The following is a 20,242-nucleotide window of genomic DNA, read 5'->3' on the forward strand; positions in this document are numbered from 1 at the left end:
CAGCTAACAAAGTAGCATAACTTGTGCCCATGAGAATTCCAACAGACTGTTGGAAGACCTGATCACCAAACATCACGAAGATATTGGCAATGAGGAACTCCATCATATTATTTATTTCAACTTTAGAGTACTTGTGGGTGGAATCAGAGTGATGTTTAACAAAGTAATTTTTTTGGATGAGTGATCACTAGACATGTATATGAATATTTCCGTTTTCCATTTTTTTTTAAGAAGCAACTGACTATGATGTCAAAAAGTCTAGTCTTAATTCATCATGAGGAATGGTCGTGTAAAGTGTTGAAAAGTCATAGGTTTTGATGTTGTTGATTTGAGAAAAGTTTTGCGATTTCAAATTGCCTGAAAGTTGTTTAGAATATTTTAATGTCCACATTTGATGTACACCAATTCTGGCATATGTAGTTGCACAGTACGTTTTAAGTTTCTCCTTCAAAGCTATTAATATTTTCGTGAGGAGCAAATATAGGGGCTTGGTAGAGCACTTACTCTATCCAGCAATATATCTTTGTTTGAAAGTGTTTTTAATGTTTAGAAATCCAGTATAAGTACGGTAACTCGTATTAATCCGACCCATTGACTGGCATATTGAATGTGTCTAAAACTGAAGCATGGTCTTGAAGAATTTCATCTTTTGAAAGGGCAGTTAGATTATATATAACATTACCAAAAATGGAATTAATGTCAAGTTCGGTTAAAATACAATCTGTAATAAGAGTACATTAAGAAATATTAATATCGTGTCCATTTTAACAGTTTGATATTTGTCTACATACATACCCTTCTTCTACGTACCGATCGTTAACACAGTTGCCTTTACTTGTTGTTTCTGCATTGCGTGATAAAACCAATAAGGCCAATCCTATGTTTCCACCTCCCCAAGAATTAAAAATTCTCATTGGAAATATTAAATCCATTCCGTCTATGCTTTCTAAACTTACATTGGAATCTCTTTGACCCCTTTTCCTTCAAACATTTATTGTTCAATAATAGTCAGGTGTGCTATATCCTGATGGAATATTAGAGAACACGGAATATTCATTAATTGGATGCACGTTTTCGCACACTAGAAACAAATTATGCAATTGAACCAGTCAAACATTATGCATATATTCGACATTCCAAATGTTGCAATACTTGATCTTGTATAGTATTGTATTTGTATTCTGTATTTTTATTTCCATTTTCCATTTGTATTGTATATTTTTCATTAGTATTGTATTCGAGGAACTGTTTATTTTGATTAGTTATGAAGAATTGTATTGGTCAAGTTTTAGTCTCTATCATATTGAAAACTATCGAGATGTTCTGAATGCTCAACCTCAACATAAAATGTCCCTCTTTTCTCTACATGACTAGTTTAAACACGAGGTTGATGAGTGACAGAGTTAGAATCTATATGTAAGTAAACAGTAGTTATGAAAAATATATTGCCTATGGTTTGAGAATTGAACCATAGTTTACACCAATGAGATTCATTGTAACAAGCCAAAATAAACAATCCCTCAGATACAATATACACAAATGAAAAATACTATACAATTCAAATAAACAATTATACAGGACAAATGAAAATCAATCAATGCAAAAGAAAATTATAAAACTAAAATGAAAATATAAAATACAAATGGGAAAAATACAATAAAACGAAAAAATTATATAATTCAAATAGAAAATATACAATACAAAATGTATATTTTTACAATAGAAATGAAAAATCATGCAATACAAATGGAAAATATAAAATGAAAATTCAACATTTGACATGCCATGATACGAATTGACAATTAGCAGAGTCGATATCTATATCTGACCCTGAATATTTTTATTCTTTCTTTTTCTATGAAATAAAGTTATTTTCATGTTGCCATACCTTGAAACAAAACCAAAAATCTACTTTTCTCTAAATTTAAGTTGTGTATTATTATCATATGAGGTAGAATAATTTACATGTACATATATGGTGGATTTGATCGCAGTCGCCGCTCTCCGAATACCTACTGCTTATGACGATTGTTGGACATTTAATAGTAAAGGACAAAAAGTACTCCAAATTACTCCTTTCCCCTTAATGTACAGTATGATATGGAGAAAGATGAGCAGGAACATAGACATTATGAACTGCACTTTATGCCTTGAAGAAAAGAAAAAATAGAGAAAAGATTCAGCATCGATGTGACCAATGACATTGATCTATGATACAAAAATAATGATTGTTATGCAGAAGTACCAGTAGAAAAGTTAACATTCCCTAGTACACGTAGAAGAAAAAACTAGAAAACATTTCTCTTTCATCTACCGTAAATTGCAAAATATCAGATCCCTGAGTCAGAACAATGTGAACAACATTAGCTGATAATGAAGTACTGTACATAATTTCCTGGCTATTCTATTTTTGGACATTTGAAAGAAAAGGACAAGAACTGTTACTTTGTTCACAGTAAATTCACGATAAGTTTTAAATCATAACTAAGTCGTTTGGAGACTCCTTGTTTTTGCTTAGTTCATCTGCTTCTTTCTCGCACCCACAGGGTTTTGACACAATCTGAGCAAACTTGTGTTATTTAGTATAATAGGAGGAAAGGGAACTAACAAACTGCCGTTAACTTCTCGGGTGCTCGCTTCAACCTCTTACAACTTCGGTATTAATCGTGATGATAATGTATGAAGTTTTCCCAGTCGAAATCCAGAACTTTGTTCTGTTTTGTAATACATAAATCGTTCACCTGATTTCACAGAAACTTTGAAAAAATAAGTCCAACTTCCGAAAATTAGCCCTACACCATTTTCTCCACGCAATTTTCCTTCATTACGTTGGATTTTACGCATCCTTCATCCGTTGAAGTCCATGTTAGGGTTACCTTCTAAAATATAGCTACTTGTGGTCACCCTCACAATATCTGAATGAATGTTGATCGTCCGTTTTCACCACCTATTATCCTCCGAGTTCAAACGGGTCAACCATATTTGAACTTCATTATAGGTGTTCAGCACTGAATGACTCAAGTTTAAAAGGTGCAAGGCAAATGGAAAATACTACTACCTTTGCTGCGGAATTTCGCCCGTAAATTTATGGTTTGGGGTGGTTTTATATTGAATAATGAAGTATGACCCTATTATTATGTATTTTTTATTTACAGATTCAGTTCTGGGACACACAGTTCATATAGTTCATGCATTAAGCTCTGTCCCAGGAAGAAGTACTTGGATATATCTCGTCTGTTAACATAACTTTAGAAGTTGCATACTAACATAGATACATTGTATGTCGACATAAATATGTTGCTTGTCTGTATAATTATCTCACATGTCAACATAATTAAGATGCATGTCAACATAAATAAGTTGCAGATAGCATATTGGAAGTCCACCGTGGGCAATATTTGAGACTTTTGGAATATTTTACAAATTCTTATCTGATTACATTTTTCAAATCCGAATCGACAAATTCATCAAATGGAATGTGTGAGGTGTCCACAACCTGCCGCCGTCAGAACATTTAATACAATCGTTATATCTCAAATAGTTTTCTTTTTAAAGTAAGTTAAACATAGCATTGTTTCTCGCAAAATATGGAAAAATATCGCATATAACGTCGTTACATCGACGTTTATTGACAACGTCTTGGAAAGGTGACAAACAAGATTACGTGAAAATGTTTCTTTGGTGCAAGGATTTAATAGTTTACATAAATATCTCTACCTTTTCAATTAAATTGGTTAGAGTATTTCCATTTCTAATTGGAATTGGGCCAGGTATTTTATACATACAGCAATATATGACTTCTGTAGTTGTTGGTATATCTAGTTTGTTTTCTTGGAGGCTCTTAGTTTTCGTTAGTATACGCCACGGTTCCTGATCTTAAAGGAGATTTCGTTTTGTTTTCTATGTAAACATATCTTCTTCCTCGTATTCCCAAAATGTCCACATGTTGTACTTTAATACGATGCAGATAGGTTTGTCAAGTTAACAAGGAAAACACTTTGGACCATTTTAAAGTATTTTCTAAAGCTATATTCAACGCAATCTAAATAAAGATAATTTTTTGTACAATGTATAAGTATGATATGTGTGTGGAATCACGGGAAGGGTTTGAATTCACTAAATATAACTCTTTTAGCCGATGCCTAAAATCAGGATTATTGAAATGTGGGCAATAATGTTAGAAATATTCTATTGTTTTTAGGACGGAACTATACATATACGACGGTCGTAACAGTAGAGTATTTTGAAAGGGAGAGGTGCACCATCTAAAATGGCTGATTTATGATTATTGTTATTATTTGCTAAAAAGAGTCTAGGTTTATAAGAGAGTCTGGTCATTTGTCAGAAGCATATAAGATCTATAATCATATAAATTAGATATATGAATTATAATCGTGAAAAACTTTGTGCGGAGAACGACCGTCGTGCGTTAAAACAAGTGTTTAAATACTTTATAACGTCATTTGTTTACGTACGTTACACCAACATTCATTACATCGTGACTGATAAATAAGTACAGCAAAAGCAAAGATGTTGTCTATTGAATGATATTGAAATGGCTACCGTGATTTATATAAGCATGTTATTTGTCATGAAACATTTCCTGCTTGCATCATTCATACAGTCATGAAATAAGGAATTACATCATTAATCACAAATGAGATATTTTTCATTTACGTCTACTTAGTAACTGTTTCACATGCCTGTGCTATTTTTACCTCATTTGACAGTACTAATTTTCCTTAAACTTTTATATATATATATATATATATATATATATATATATATATATATATATATACTTGACTTTTGATATTAAAAAATCATTTGAAATGAACTTGGCCACATCTTTGTATAGATTTTTTGTGTTTTATTTCAAATTCATGTTAAGAAATAATGCATTCAACTCCGTTTACCTGATCAGGATGTAGGGCTCACGGCGGATGTGACAGGTCGACAGGGGATGCTTACTCCTCCTAGGCACCTGATCCCACCCCTGGTGTGTCCAGGGGTCCGTGTTTGCCCAATTATCTATTTTGTATTGCTTATAGGAGTTATGAGATTGATCACTGCTCGTTATCTTCGCGTTTTATTCAAGAACATTTTGTATATATACATTTATGTAGCCTTATAGAAAAACATAAATTCTTTGAAAATCCGGAGAATCACTCCAGTTTTGGATTCTATAGATTTATAAGACGCACGTGCATTTTCAAAAACAAAATCAGTTTCATACACACTTGGTCTTGAACAAATTATTTGGACATTTAAGATATAAGATAACATAATTTTTCATTTTACTTGCGGATAAGACCGATGTGCTCTGCTTACCGTACCCAGTTCTTTCTGTTTGCTTTCATCTTAAAAAGCATGACCATGCGACAATACGAATTAGAAAATTTGAACAGCAAAGGTAATTTCAACTAATAAAAATAAGATTTCTTCGCTTTGATAAATGAATTTTCTTATACTTTATACATTTTTCTTTCAGTTTTAAAAAGTTTTGAACATAATGAAATACCAAATGGTTTTGATTTGATGATTTTGTCAAAGTGAAGAGTTATGGCGGTAGGTAGTTTTGATGTAGGCCTATAAAATTCGATTTATTCTCCTGAGCTTATTTCTAAAATTTACAACGCATCAAGACTTTTGCTTACTAAATCTCAAATATTGTGAAGTGCAGGCTTTTATGCTTACCGTTTTCCGTGCTTCACACACCCACTGATGATATTTACATGCAGACTTGTGATGATAGCAAACACAACAATGTGTTGGGCGTATTTAAACAATGATGTATTGAATAAAGGCAAAATATCCCTCATCATTTTATGCTCTGTCCCTGGACTGCTCGGATAATGACTCCAAACTCTACTTCATCCAAATTGACACAGATTTCACGATTTTGTAGATTGGCGTATTCACACACTTTCTTGATTTCTTTGTGTTCCTCTAAATTACTTCAGAGTCTCTCATCTGTTTGACGGAAGTCACCTTTGTTTCATCGACGGATTCAGATAATTAATTTACAGCTTTTCTATTGTTCGAACAAGTCCTTTTTCGCAACCTGATCAATTTCACTTTCGAAGAATGAACAAGTTTTTCCCCTTCAAAGTATGAACAAATCTATTTGGAGCTGACGGATTTTTCTGGCATGTTATTGTTACAGAGATCTCTTATATTTTTCAGACGTTTCTAAGTAAAACTTATCACTCCTGATATCAGTATCACTATCATAGTCGTTATTGTATGAAATATGACAGTATCAAAATCTATAAATAGATGTACATCAACTCTATAAACTGCAGGTTTTCTTCCTCAAACGAGATAAGGGTAAAACATTTTTGATCACATGATTTGCGAAAATACAATGTATTTTTCTTGATTTAACGATCTTCATGTTTTACTTCACTATCGCTTTCAATTCTAGGACTAAATGAGGAATAGGTAATTATTCCAGGCAGCTCTTTCTATATTTCATTATGTGTTATAGGGGGTGAGATTGCATAATCATACCTAAGTACTTCGTTACTAGCTTGAAAATACGGATGTATATTTAATCGCTGTGATAAAATTTAGAAATTCATTTCAAAATTAAGGATTATCTCCCTCACGCATATCTCTTATCCTTTGACGAATTTGACTCCACTTTTTTGGCACACTGTTTCCCCCTAAAATAGCTCTTAGGCCCTACACGTTTACTGGTATTTCGGATTTCAAAAGTTTCGATTGAGCATCACTGAAGAGACATTATTTGTCGAAATGCGCATATGGTGCATCAAAATTGGTACCGTATAAGTTTTATCTTATAATATGTAATACATATGTCCTTGTATTTTTGTTTTCGACTCATTCTGACCCCCACCAGGTATTCTGTTATATACCTTCCTCATTTTCAAACTAAATGACATTTTTTTTTAAATTCACATCACTGTCCTGTTTTCACTGCCTTTATCAAGTAACAAAGCAAAGGCTACTTGGCAAGTCATATTAACTAAGGAACATAAAATAATCTTCGACTTTGCATGACAACGACCACCATCGTCGCCTCATCGCAGCAAACCTAGTGTAACAGACCCCTAGTGGGAAGTCTGTACCATAAATCTTCACCATCGTTGTCAATGATACATTTCTATAAACTTCATTTTTTTCATAGTAGAAGAGTGAAGAAAGGGTGAAAATAACGAACACCGATCAATCTCATAACTCCTAACTCCTTTAAGGAATGCAAAAATTAAGAGATGAGGGAACACGGACCCCTGGACATACCAGAGATGAGACCAGGTGCCTAGGAGGAGTAAGGATCCTCTATCGACTGGTCACACCCACCATGAGCCCTGTATCTTGATCAGGTAACAGAGTAATCCGTAGTCTAATTCAGTGTGTAAAAGAACAGCCTAATAATTGGTACGAAACATATCAGACAACATTTGACCCAATGATGAAAGGCGAAGATAAAGAACAGTGACCAATTTCATATGATGTATTGGCAAACTAGATCGTTATAGCGACCATAGAATTTCAGAAATACTGATTTTAATCGAGACTGTTGAAACCTCTGTAACATTAACTTGTTTGTCAGTAGATTACTTCGATCTAAAACTGATCATATGTAGAAGAACGTTTTGCATATCGAATCAGCTTAGAGACATAAACATAATATGCGGGTGATAATGGACTATAGGGACTGTTAGCCTTAGTACGCAAGTCTTCAAAACTTGCCCTTCATACTTTACAGTACATAGAGGCCTTAGAGCTGTTGATGCCATGTCGATTCTAAAGTCACGTGACTACATATAACTTTGTTTACCTGATCAAGATACAGGACTCGCAGCGGGTGTGACCGGTCAATAGGGGATACTTACTCCTCCTAGGCATCTAATCTCTCGTCTGGTATATCCAGGCGTCCGTGTTTGCTCAACTCTCTATTTTGTATTGGTTATAGGAGTAATGAGATTGATCACTGTTCGTTATCTTTGCCTTTCCTCATCCATAGCCAGGGGTGGTTTAAAGAGCCTGTGATAGCCAAGAATACAGCGCGCGCACACACACAGACACATACACACACAATATTGAATTTGGTATATGTTGAATATATCTATAAATCCTGTGTTATTATAATGTAGGAAAATGACAATATGGGAAATCAAACATTTGCTTGGCATTAAGTTGTGTATCTTCTTTGAATTGAAAATTTGGAATTTTCTTGATCCAAATATCAGACAATCAAGAGAAATGAGGGTGTTGATACAAGAATATATAGATGCACAATTGTGTGGACGCTTACTAAATCAACGTTGACTTAGTATTGGGCCTATTTAATGACTAGTTTTTGAGATCTCAATCGAACACAAAAAGGATTTAGAGTGTGTAAAACAGAAACCAATATCCATTGATGACATCAAAGAAAATGAGGAGATGGTGCATTTAGCTTTTTTTTTGAAAATTTCATTCGTGATATGTATGCTTACCAGTATGATATGAGTTATTTTGTATCCATCATAGGTTCATTAAAACAGTGCGGGTTACGGATGATGATCCTTCCAAATCACCCCTTCTAGTCCTTAAACTTAAATTTACTAACAAAGAAGTAAATGCTGTCAACATAAACAACATCGTTATAAAAAGTTCATTCCGTCATACTTCTAGTTCAAGTTTACAACTTGTACTTCCTACAAATATAAATTCACAATTGTATGCGATCTTTTTAATTACAATCTTTATAGTGTCAAGATATAGACTATGTTATACAAATTTCACCTACATCTTTGAACTTTAGTTCACCTGGACATATATTTACTGTTGATATAGTTGAAAATGACGACCTCAAGTCAATTATCTTAAAAGATCCAAAATTCAGAGAGCTCCGATCGTTCAATTGACGACAAAGCTTCATCTCTATTATGAATTCTGTCGACGATTATGCCAGATGATGGGCTAAATACGAAGAACTTGACATTTTGTCAGAACGGATACACACTATAAGAGCAATTTCAGTCTTGTATTAGACACTTTAAAACAAAAGTGTGTATTACCTATTCTTCTGTATTTGATAAACCAGAGGTGATGAAAGACTTAGATATTGAAGCTGAAAATTCTTTTAACAACATTGCTTTTGTTTGTAAGGCCCATCAGTACAACTGTATTTTAAACGAACTTGACTTTAATTCCACATTTGGTAATCCAACTTACAGTTTTTGTTTAAAACACATCTCATATTCCAGTCCATGGAACGAATGACTATGAATTACCTTATTGATATTGGATTCCAAAACTACCCCAATACCCTTACAGAGATACATTGCATGTGACCTGTCAACAGTGGATGCATAATCCTCCTAGGCACCTAATGTCATTTCTGGTGTGTCCAGGGATCCATGTTTATCCTTCTTATAATTTGGTATTCTTTATAGGAATTATGAGATTAATCACTGTTTATTATCTTCACTTTTCCATCAATCGCCGAGTTCGTCAAACGACACGGAAAATTCAAACATTAAATGAAATGGTTCAGTCAATGTTTCAGGAGTCGTAACAACATGAAATTCAACGTCTGATAAAAGGTTTAAGAAGATGCTCAGAGTCGGTCATTCGTATCCACGGAAGTTACGCTGGATACTAAAAAATCTATTTAGACATGTTAACCTTATTAACTTCATTTCATTCATAATAGACATTTGAATCAATACATAGAGGCATCGTTGTCTACTTAAAGTTTTACTCAAAAAATTTTCTCATCTTTGAACAATAATGTCAATGAATGCATTTACTGATGTGTTGTTTTTTTTTACGATTTTAAAGATCAAGTGATGATATTCAAAAGATAACGTCGAACATGAAAGTTGTTATTCATCTTATAGTGTTAAATTAATCATCACACTTAAACTAAGATAGAAAAGCTCTTGTTTGGATATTTTACCTATATGCAAGGTGAAGATAACGAACAGTGATCAATCTCATAACCCCTACAAGCAATACAAAATAGATAATTGGGCAAACACGGACCCTTGGACACACCAGAGGTGGGATCAGGTGCCTAGGAGAAGTAAGCATCCCCTGTTGACCGGTCACACCCGCCGTGAGCCCCATGAGGTAAACGGAGTTATCCGCAGTCTAATCAGTGTGCCAAGAACGGCTTAACAATCGGTATGAAACACGTCAGACAGCATTTGACCCAATGCGAGGTTGTATTGACGAACTAGATCTAGAATTTGCGAAATGCTGACTTCAATCGAGACTGTTGAAATCCCTGTACCATCAACTTGTTTGTCAGTAGCTTACCTCGATTTAAATTTTGTATTTGTATATATATATATATATCCAGGTTCCGCCTCGAAGCTTTAGTCAAGTGTTTAAAAATTTTAAGGCAGGAATCTTATTCTAACCGACAAAGGTTTTACTATTCATGATCAGTTGCCACAAGATCTTTGAATATAACTGTTTTTATCAACATGTGATCACTTTACCCCCAAGATAGCGAGAGTCCGTAGTCATGTTGAAAAAGCAAATGAGGGTATCAAGAACCATAAAATTCTCCGTCACATTCCAGCAATATACACACCTATATCAACAAATATTTTCCAACTTTGTAGCTCTCTTGTAACATTGCAAGCACCCTTTTGAAAGAAACAACTTGATTAAATTGTTATTTCATCATTTCAGATGATAAAATATTTTATCTCATGTCTCATTTTCACCTAGGAAAATCATTTGCTTATAAGTTTTATAACATGTTCACATATAAATGATACAGTATACAGTGCTGAAAAACCTCCGGTCAGTAGCTAAATTCTGTGGTATCATTTGTATCCCGGGGCAAGTTACTCTACTCTATCGGTACACCCTCTTCACTTAGGGATTAAAATGGCTACTTGGCATATTTGACAAGCTGGCTATGTGGATGTAAAATAATTTGCACCGTATACGGCAGCTCTGCTTGTATGTTCCCTTGAATTATTTCAGGAATAAAAGCGTTGAAAAAATCGTATCGGCTGTGCAATGTGGGGTTTTTTTTTGTCAACTCGGAGTCCTTCATGATCCGAACAATTTGACAGCCTACTTTAGTCGAAATAATCAAATCACAACCGTTATTGTTGTATAAATGGAAATATCCTTGGGCATAGTGATAGCAGGGATGGGTTGACTCAAGGCTCTGCAATGTAAAAGCAACAAGAAATTTTTAGATCTACATATTGAATAACAAAACAGCATTAACGAATAAACTGGACAAAAAGTAAACCAACAAGCACATGGATTACAAAAAGCACCATTAATATTTTATCGATACAATGTACATATAATAATTATTTATATATCCAGTATACAAAGTATTATATACGTGTATTTACCAAGATAAAATACCTTTAGACTGTATTGCATCATCTATTGTTGAATGTGCTGCATGTGATTGAGAGGACACTTCATTTCAACTACGTGAAACACAGCAAATATTGAGCTTCTGGATTATGGAAATTCGCATCACATGTTGGTGGTTGTAGGGCTGGATCATCTGGAGTTGTAGCTAAAGCTCCCGTTAGTGAAGCCAAATCCCTCCTTAAATTCCTATCTTTTTACTGATATGAAAAGACGAGGTGAATTCTGGACACCAATAATTCGAATTTTAGACAATAGATTTGAATTGTTGAATATCTATAAAAATATTATGAAATTCTTGATATATCAGCAACTGAATTTTTTTATCAATAATTCATGAAAGTAGAAAACAATAATCCTTTCTGTACGTTCTCCCTAATTTAAGAATGACAGAATGTAACATTGATTCCATAGCGAAAAATCTGAGGGAAATATTACAATATTTAATATAAAAAAAAATAAGACATCTCAGTTTCAAAAATACTACTTATAATTCCTTGCACCAAATATCATCTACATGTATTTAGCATAAAGAAGTAATAAGCAGTGAGATGGTACACCGCAGCAAATAAATGAAATATGTTTGATTCGATATATAATAAAGACACCTAACTCACCTTTCATTCCATTTCAACTTTAGATATGCCACTTTGGGGTTTGCTGTAAGTGTTGTGATAAACCTGTATGTTTGGTTTTTAAAACCAATTTCAACCCACGCGTGAACTCCAGATTGACCGTCAGATTTAAAAGTAGTGAGAAAATGGTGGTGAACAATGTCTTGGACATTGAAAATCGGATATTATGTACGTCTTTTTCATCTTGAAAACATCAATATTAAGATAAAAAGAGATTTATCCGAAATTACACGAAGTTTTTATCATGGATGCTTTGTGAGGATAATCAGAATAAATAAATGGAACGCCCTAGCATTCAATTTTAATATCGTAAAATAGACACAACATAATATGAAAAGGCAGAATTTATATTTTAAATGAATGGTGATTTATCGGTATAATGTCCACCAAAGACACTTTTTCATTTCAAGCACTAGTTCACCTCTAGTGTAATTATTACCGGGGATTTCATGTCATAATAGTTAAAGTTGACATCTTTTTTATTTCTAGGGAATAGGATTTATCAGCTACAAATACTAAGTGAGACGGGTAGATAAACGGAAATATTATAAATACTTGTTTGATTTACTTACCTTTTCCCGTGTACATGTACTTTATTTGATGGATTTATAGAATTCAAAAGCTGCCATTGAATAACTGGATATGTTCATGTGATATTTTTCTCCATTGAAAATAGTTTCTAAATTAAGTTTGAGAATAGCTACATATATTATTTTTACATATGCGAACTTTCAATAACCTTCCTATATTGTCAGGTTTATACATTGTCACCTTTAAAACGACTTTTCTGTACATTAAAACTACTTCATCACATAGAAAGGTGTTGAAATGACAGAAGAGAAGTAAAGGGAAATAGAAGTGGATGATTTGTTAGTCAATGCAAAAGATGCTATTTTGAAAAAAGGAAGAAAATCACTAGTAAAATAGAATACTAAGTTCACATTTTGTTACTATGAAACATTATGGGAAGACAACATTGAAAACAAAAGATATCCAAGAATGATCCTTTTGTATGCGTTTAAACTTTTGTACTTTTCACTGAAATATGAAAGCGTAATACATGAAGGAAGTTGAATAAAATTTCGGCTTTTCATAATTATTTGGACATACAAGAGGTGTTATTTATTGCAGCATCAATTTCCGGGTTTATGGAGTTTTGAGTGGACGTCATGTAGTTTCCGGCTTTGGTTTTTGTAGAAAAAGTGGATGCTGTAATAGAAAATAAATATACATGTACATTTTATTATCAATGGAGAACGTACCAGTATCTCTAATAGTTAAAGATATTTTGATCAAATAAGATACATCACGTAAAAATATACCCCGGGAAGGCGAAGAAACTATCTTTACAATAATGAATGCATGTTTAGAAGTTTTTAATCATTAGAGAAATATCGCTAGACGAATTTTAGAAAGAGGAAACTCTTTAGTGAAAAATACATTTTCTAATTGAAAGATATATACAGGTAGTTATGCTAATACAGTTACCAGATGTTATTCTTTATTCCTTCCGTTTACAATTCAATGTAGTTATTCTCATTCCCCCATTCTACTCTTACCGGTAAATGTTTTGCTAACCATTTGTATGCTTACCAGTACTTGTTTTGACACACCCTATATGGGGACTACACACTTCATCCGCACTACATTTACACTGGAAACCACAGTTCTCCCCATACGACGGGTATGGACAAGTAGTGGAACAGTTATCTCCATAGGAACCTGTAGGACAGGCTACAGAAAAAATTGAAAGTAAGATGATAAAACTTTTAATGTTGTTATAGAAGCAACCTGAATAATATAATAAGATATACAAGGGCTTGTACTATGAGAAAAAATACAAGCTAGAACATAATCAATCGAAATCAATCATTTATGTTTTGATTTCGTTTTTCAATTTTTAAATATGGATTTCCATCAGATTGAAGCAGAATTAGAGAGTAACTTACGAGGGTAACCACCATTGTTATGGTAAAAATGCAGCACTCGCCTTTGGGAAAAAATTTGTATTTAGATTCTATCTTCCAATAAATCTAACAGGAATATCTATATTATGATATTTTCAATACATTTGTACTTTTACAAAGGATTAAATTGTGTACTGTTGTAAATTCAGTAAATATTGAGAAAAAATTAACCTATGATTAAAATTCCAAATGTATTGATATACAAGTAGATCTACCTTTTCACTAGATTGATTTCACTCACAAGACCATAAACTGAGAATAGGCTTTAATCAAAATGTTGCTTACTTATAATTTAAGATTTCATTACCACAGATTTTAAAAAAAAAATGCTGGTTTATTTATACAAATCAAATACAAACATATTTTGAAAATGTTTTTTGCTTATGAAAATTATTTCAAAAATTAATTGGAATCGAAATATAGACTTAAGTCTATTCTCAATATAGGGTCTTGAAATCTGATATCACAATAATCGTGTTATGTAGGCAAATGTCACATTTAAGTCAAATAGCCCCTGAGCGTCCGCATTACCGACAATCATAGCTCAATAAAAGCTCAGGCACTCTAAATAGAATCTATAGGAAAAAATATCAAAATATGTAATAAAGAGTACATATAGAAATATTAATATCGTGTCCATTTTAACAGTTGGCTATTTGTCTACGTACATACCCTTGTTTGACCTACCGATCGTTCATACAGTTGCCTTTATTTGTTGTTTCCGCATTGAGTGTTAAAGCCAATAAGGCTAATCCTATGATATCTCGACATCCTTGTGAATTAAAAATTTTCATTTGAAATATCAATTCCATTCGATCTACGCTTTGGAAACATAGAATGGAAACCCTATGATTTATTTCCCTTCAAATATTTATTTTTCAATAATAGTTAAGTGTGTTATATCCTGATGGAACGTTAGTGAATGCGGAAGATTCACGTTTTTAATAAACAGGAAACAAATTATGCAATATATTCAGTCAACCATTTTACGTATTGATCATTTGATCAAGATATAGGGCTCACGGCGGGTGTGGTCGGTCGACAGGGGGTGCTTAGGCCTTCTAGACACTTGATCCCACCTCTGGTATATCCAGGGGTCCATGTTTGCCCAACTCTATTTTGTATTGCTTATAGGAGTTATGAGATTGATCACTGTTCGTTATCTTCACCTTTCATATACGACTAAGTAAGTAATTCATTTCCAATTTTGGGCCCAGAGGGCATACAAAGATACACTGTAACGGTATCGATATCGAGGAGGCGTTAAAAGATTATTTTTCCTTCTCTTCTCCGATTATCTAAATCATCCGCTGATATATCCAATTCAAGACAGGAAATAATAAATATTAAACAATTCATGAAAGTATAACCAAAAAATGCAAATAGATTATCAACATACATTCATACCATCACATCCATACTACGATCATAACGTACAAAAATATTCTAAGTTAAACCTATCTAGACAGTCGATTAAAAATTAGAACTAAAGTACTCAGGCGCTATTAATCCAAAACAGACTTCTGAAACCCGTCACAACCCATTTATAATAAAATTAAATTATATGAAGCAAGTCTTAGTTATTTGTAACTTCCGACTTGTAAACTTAACGCCAAGTTGTTCTGTTTTAACCGTTATAGCTTGTTGATAATACCATAATGTCTACGAAAATTATGAAAGTACTCAATTCTATACAAAAACAATATTTCAATGTAAATTATTATCTAAAAGATCTTAATATTGAATGAAGTAAAAACAGGCCTTTCGATGAATTGATCATATTTCGGCCAAAAAGAGAGAAAGAGTACAAACGTATAGCATGGCTAATTTGTTTTCATAAAAATAAATTGAAAGAAAATAAAATAAATAGATAAAGAACTTGATTAGAATAATGAAGGAAAGAACTCTATTTCATAGAAATTTATGAGTTCTTGATCATGATAGAACTGCAACAATAATTATTGCATAATTGTTCATTCACGATCACCTATGAAATAAAAATGTAAATAATAAACTTGAATAAATAAATGGATAGACAAAATAAAAATAAAATAAAAAAATAAATAAGTGCCTTACAAAACGTAAACCTACCAAGTCAAAATCTAATCAAAGGACTGTGTCTAAAATACGCGCGTTTTAACTTTTTATACTAAAACATGATGTAGCGTAACAGAAAAGAAAGAATTTTAACAGATAATGACAGATTTGTGCGTTACGTTATCTGATTGGATTATCGATTAATCAGACAAACTAGCCGGCGTTCTGATTGAGCAAGAAGAATTATCACGCCTCAGTCTAATGCAAACGTAGCCGATAAATGATAGAAAAATTATAACACAATAATAAATCTCTGCAGTGCATTTCTCACATATCAAATCTTTTCATTGTATCCAAATTAAATCAAAATACAAATTAACAATTCTGTTTCATCATATAAACGCGGATTCAATTTATACCACCTTCATAACTTTGATATAAAATTATCGGCTATTTTATAACAACCGGAAGTAATAATGTCAACCCGAAAGCAAACACATGTGAACAGTGACGTTACTCGACATGCACCCAGCTCTGTCAAAATGATGCAAGTATTCAAGTGGATCAAATTGCCATCTTCTTTAGGAAACAGTGTGCGCTGAAGTTGAGAAAAAGAGGCTTTTTCGTTTTGCTGATTGCCCAAAATTCCAAGAGATAAATGTATTCATTGAAAGTCGATTTGTACGCAGAAACGGGAATATGGAAAGTTGACTTTTATAAAAAGTTTTGAGAAAGTAAGTACTTTGTTTGACGGATTAGGGATTTTCTTATTCTCTTTTAGACCTGGAATTTACAAAACCTAAATTGTTTGTGTAGAAAGAAGACTTAAAGACCAATTTATGAACTACAAATATCAATCGCTATTTGTAAGAAAGCTATTATAATCTAAGTTATATAAAATGTAAATCAAATAGGTGACAGTTTCAGATAATACAATCACAAGATTGATCTTGTTTTAATCCTTGAAAGTTATGTTTAACCCGTTTTATTACATGCTGATTCACATTAATTTTTTTACAAGTATGTGTTATATAAGATTAAAAACAAAATATGAACGGTCTCTATTGATGGACAACTTCAAGATATGTGTCCCTTTGGCTGGTTAGCTCGCTTTGACAGATCGATGGACTTTCCATATCAAAGGTCTGACACCCGGTTCGACTTTCGCTTTCTGACATCCCTTTTGGTGGCGAACCTATCACGTCTAAACACGTGTTTAACATACCTACTGGTTTCAGGTAAGAATTATCCGGGGATTCATTAAGATTATCAGTCACAACATCCAGATAATCTGAACGTCTCTCTTCCGAACTCTCATCTTCTTGTCTAACACTAGATTCTTCTGATTTTGTTCCAATGACTCGATTCCTTAATTTTGGAAGCATTGGTTTTGTGACATCACATATTTCAATTTTCGAATCATCTTCGTTTGTTTTTTGTTGTTTTATTGAAGGTTGTGACTCAAATTTCTCGTATCTTGAACTATTTCCCAGCATGCCAGACTCGTTGATTTCTACATATGCCTCTTCCTCTGCTTCATTTGTAGCCACGGGGTCAGATATTTGTCTTGTAGAAATGATGTTCATGTGCTTTTTCAGTTTTCCGTGAATCTGGTTAATTATTATTATGATCAAAAATAAAGATAAAACAGATCCTGTGATTATGATGACCTGCAAAGTTTGTGAGTTACCTCCAGAAGCTGACGTAGGAGTCACATAATATGTTTCCTTGGATACCACTGCCAAGATAGGTATGATATCCATAGAAACAGGATATGCTTTGTCTACTTTTGAATTGTTACGATTTCTCGTTGATTTTCTTTCCACTTTCATTGAATTTTGAATTGACTTCATGCCGTTTCCTGCTTTGATACTTGTAGAAGGAGTGGACACTGTTATGAATTTAGAATTGTTATCATTTTTACATGCTTTATATAAATGTATGAAATTAGAATTGTTCTCCTTGTATAATCCATTCAATCATTCATCATATACACCGATTCGTTGATACTTAGATGAAATCAACATTTAGTAAATGCATTTAAAATTTATATATGCTACATACACCTTTCTGTACACTTAACGGTATTCATTCTGATTCATCCTGAGATTGATCACGGTTCGTTATCTTCGCCTTTTTTCTAACTTACAGTTATTCTTATACCCACTTTCCATACTTACTGGTAGTTCGTTCAGCACACCCTTGGAACACTTACCGGTAGTTAATCGGATATACCTTTTATACACCTACCGACAATTCTTCTGATACACAGTTTGTACGCTTTGTGGTAGTTATCATGACACATCATTAGAACACATACCCTTACGTATTCATTCTCATAAACTCTTACCTGTAGTTGTATCGATAGTCTTTTTATCGTTTACCTTTCGTTAACATGATACTCTCCCTTTGTATGCTTACCTGTATCAGTTGTTATTCTAATATATATTTAGCATACCTACCATTGTTATGCTGTTATGTTTACACGCTTACTAGCAATTTTTTTAATATCTAAACTTTGTACACTTACCGGTAGATATCCTAACACATCCTTTGTACACTTACCGATAGATATCATAACATAACCTTTGTACACTTACCGGTAGATATCCTAACACAACCTTTGTACATTTACCGGTAGATATCCTAACACAAACTTTGTACATTTACCGGTAGATATCCTAACACATCCTTTGTACACTTATCGGTAGATATCCTAACATATCCTTTGTACACTCACAGGCATTCTTCTGTTTCCTTCTTTGTAACTTTCCAGTGGTTAGTCTGTTTCACCCTTTGTACATTCACCTGAAGTGTTTTTTTTAAACCTTCGTATTCTTACCGGTATCGATTCTGACACATCCTTTATAGGGATTGCACTCCTCATCCGGACTACATGTACACCGGTGACCACAGTTCTTCCCATAACGCGGAGGTGAACAGGTTATGAAACAGTTATCTCCATATGAACCCGCAGGACAGGCTAAATACAAACAATAATAAATATAACACTCTCAGTGTTGTTCTTAATGTTGTCTTAGGTACAATGTACGTAACGCATTATTATATGCAACGGTTTGTTTCATGTGAAAAAAAAATCCAAGCTAGACCAAACTCCTGAATCAATTAATTATATGCGTTTGTACGTATATAATACTCTTTCGATCAGGCTATTGGTAAATTATAGAATGACTTACGAATGCATTTCCCATTGTCATGGTAAAAATTCGTACAGCACTCGCCTCTGGAAAAATATTTTATAATGAAATTTTATCTTGCAATAAATCTATCACGAACAACTAGACAATGACATTTTGAATACGTTTCCCAAGAACGAAATTTAGACATTGCTATCGTAATGGTATAAATTCATTACATATCCAGAAAAAATATTACACTTGTAAATACATACATATAGAAATAGCTCCATGCTATAAATTCATGTCATTCACAAAATGTCATTCAATGTCCCATCCAATATAACATAGATCATTTGCTTTTCCGTTACGTTGATACATTTGCCGCTTTTGCCTCTACTATAAAAACACCCTAATAGTATGTCTCCACCTCTGCCGTAATTTGAAATTCTCATTAGAAATATTAATATTCTATATATCCCTTAAGTTCGATATTTATCTGGGTATACACTTGTTCTATACGTACCTATCGTTAACACAGCCTTTAGTTGTTTCTGCATTGAGTGATAAAACCAATAAGGCTAATCCTATGTTTCGCCCTCTCCATGAATTAAAAATTCTCATTTGAAATATTGAATCCATTCCATCTATGTTTTCTAAGTTTTAACTGGAAGCACTTTGATCAATTTCCCTTACAACATTTATTTTTATCTATGATAATCAAGTATGTTATACATGTATCCTGATAGAATGTTAGAAAACACGGAAACTCCATTGGCTGTGACGCAGTTTTCAAACACAGGAAACAATTTGTACATTGGAACCGGTCAAACTCTTTACATAATGATCATTAATAAACGAGCAAGTGTGACAATATGCATATCTGAAAACAAATTGAATTTTCTTCCAAACTGATACCAGTCTATTCGTAGTCACTGGTGTCTGAATACATATGGTTGACAATAATCACTAGTTTTGGCCATCATAAAATAATGATAAGAATGTCCTTATTTATGATTTGTTCACAGTATATTTATGTTTCATTAATTAAGGATATGCGGGACGATGATCACGTGATGGTTGCGAATTTATTATC

General features: G+C 33.1%; 2 protein-coding genes across 8 annotated transcripts in view; both read right to left on the reverse strand.

Annotated features, from left to right (window-relative positions):
* Nucleotides 1–6,229, reverse strand: part of LOC130052360 (uncharacterized) — a 10,986-nt gene extending 4,757 nt beyond the window's left edge. Inside the window, exon 1 of the mRNA XM_056157023.1 lies at nt 5,698–6,229. Within this exon, the coding sequence (XP_056012998.1) occupies nt 5,698–5,825 (128 nt within the window). The 5' untranslated portion in view covers nt 5,826–6,229. The remainder of the gene's footprint in view (nt 1–5,697) is intronic.
* Nucleotides 6,230–10,468: 4,239 nt separating this feature from the next.
* On the reverse strand, nt 10,469–19,833 carry LOC125682186 (uncharacterized). 7 transcript variants are annotated; one of them, XR_008800676.1, is made up of 6 exons: nt 19,673–19,827; nt 19,207–19,253; nt 18,852–18,992; nt 13,599–13,739; nt 11,359–13,214; nt 10,469–11,149 (listed from the first exon to the last, which is right to left on the reverse strand). XR_008800676.1 is itself a non-coding variant. In XM_048922610.2 (4 exons), the coding sequence occupies exons 1-4, from the start codon at nt 19,786–19,788 to the stop codon at nt 17,071–17,073; spliced, it is 1,134 nt and encodes a 377-aa protein (XP_048778567.2). In that variant the 5' UTR covers nt 19,789–19,833; the 3' UTR covers nt 16,928–17,070. The 7 variants fall into 7 exon arrangements, 1 of the variants encoding a protein (XP_048778567.2); XR_008800674.1 differs by lacking the exon at nt 13,599–13,739 and adding an exon at nt 17,700–17,900; XR_008800675.1 differs by lacking the exon at nt 13,599–13,739 and adding an exon at nt 17,700–17,900 and having other exon boundaries at nt 11,346–13,214.
* Nucleotides 19,834–20,242: the final 409 nt, after the last annotated feature.

Source organism: Ostrea edulis, chromosome 2 (assembly GCF_947568905.1).
Source record: "Ostrea edulis chromosome 2, xbOstEdul1.1, whole genome shotgun sequence".
NCBI classification, from domain to species: domain Eukaryota; kingdom Metazoa; phylum Mollusca; class Bivalvia; order Ostreida; family Ostreidae; genus Ostrea; species Ostrea edulis.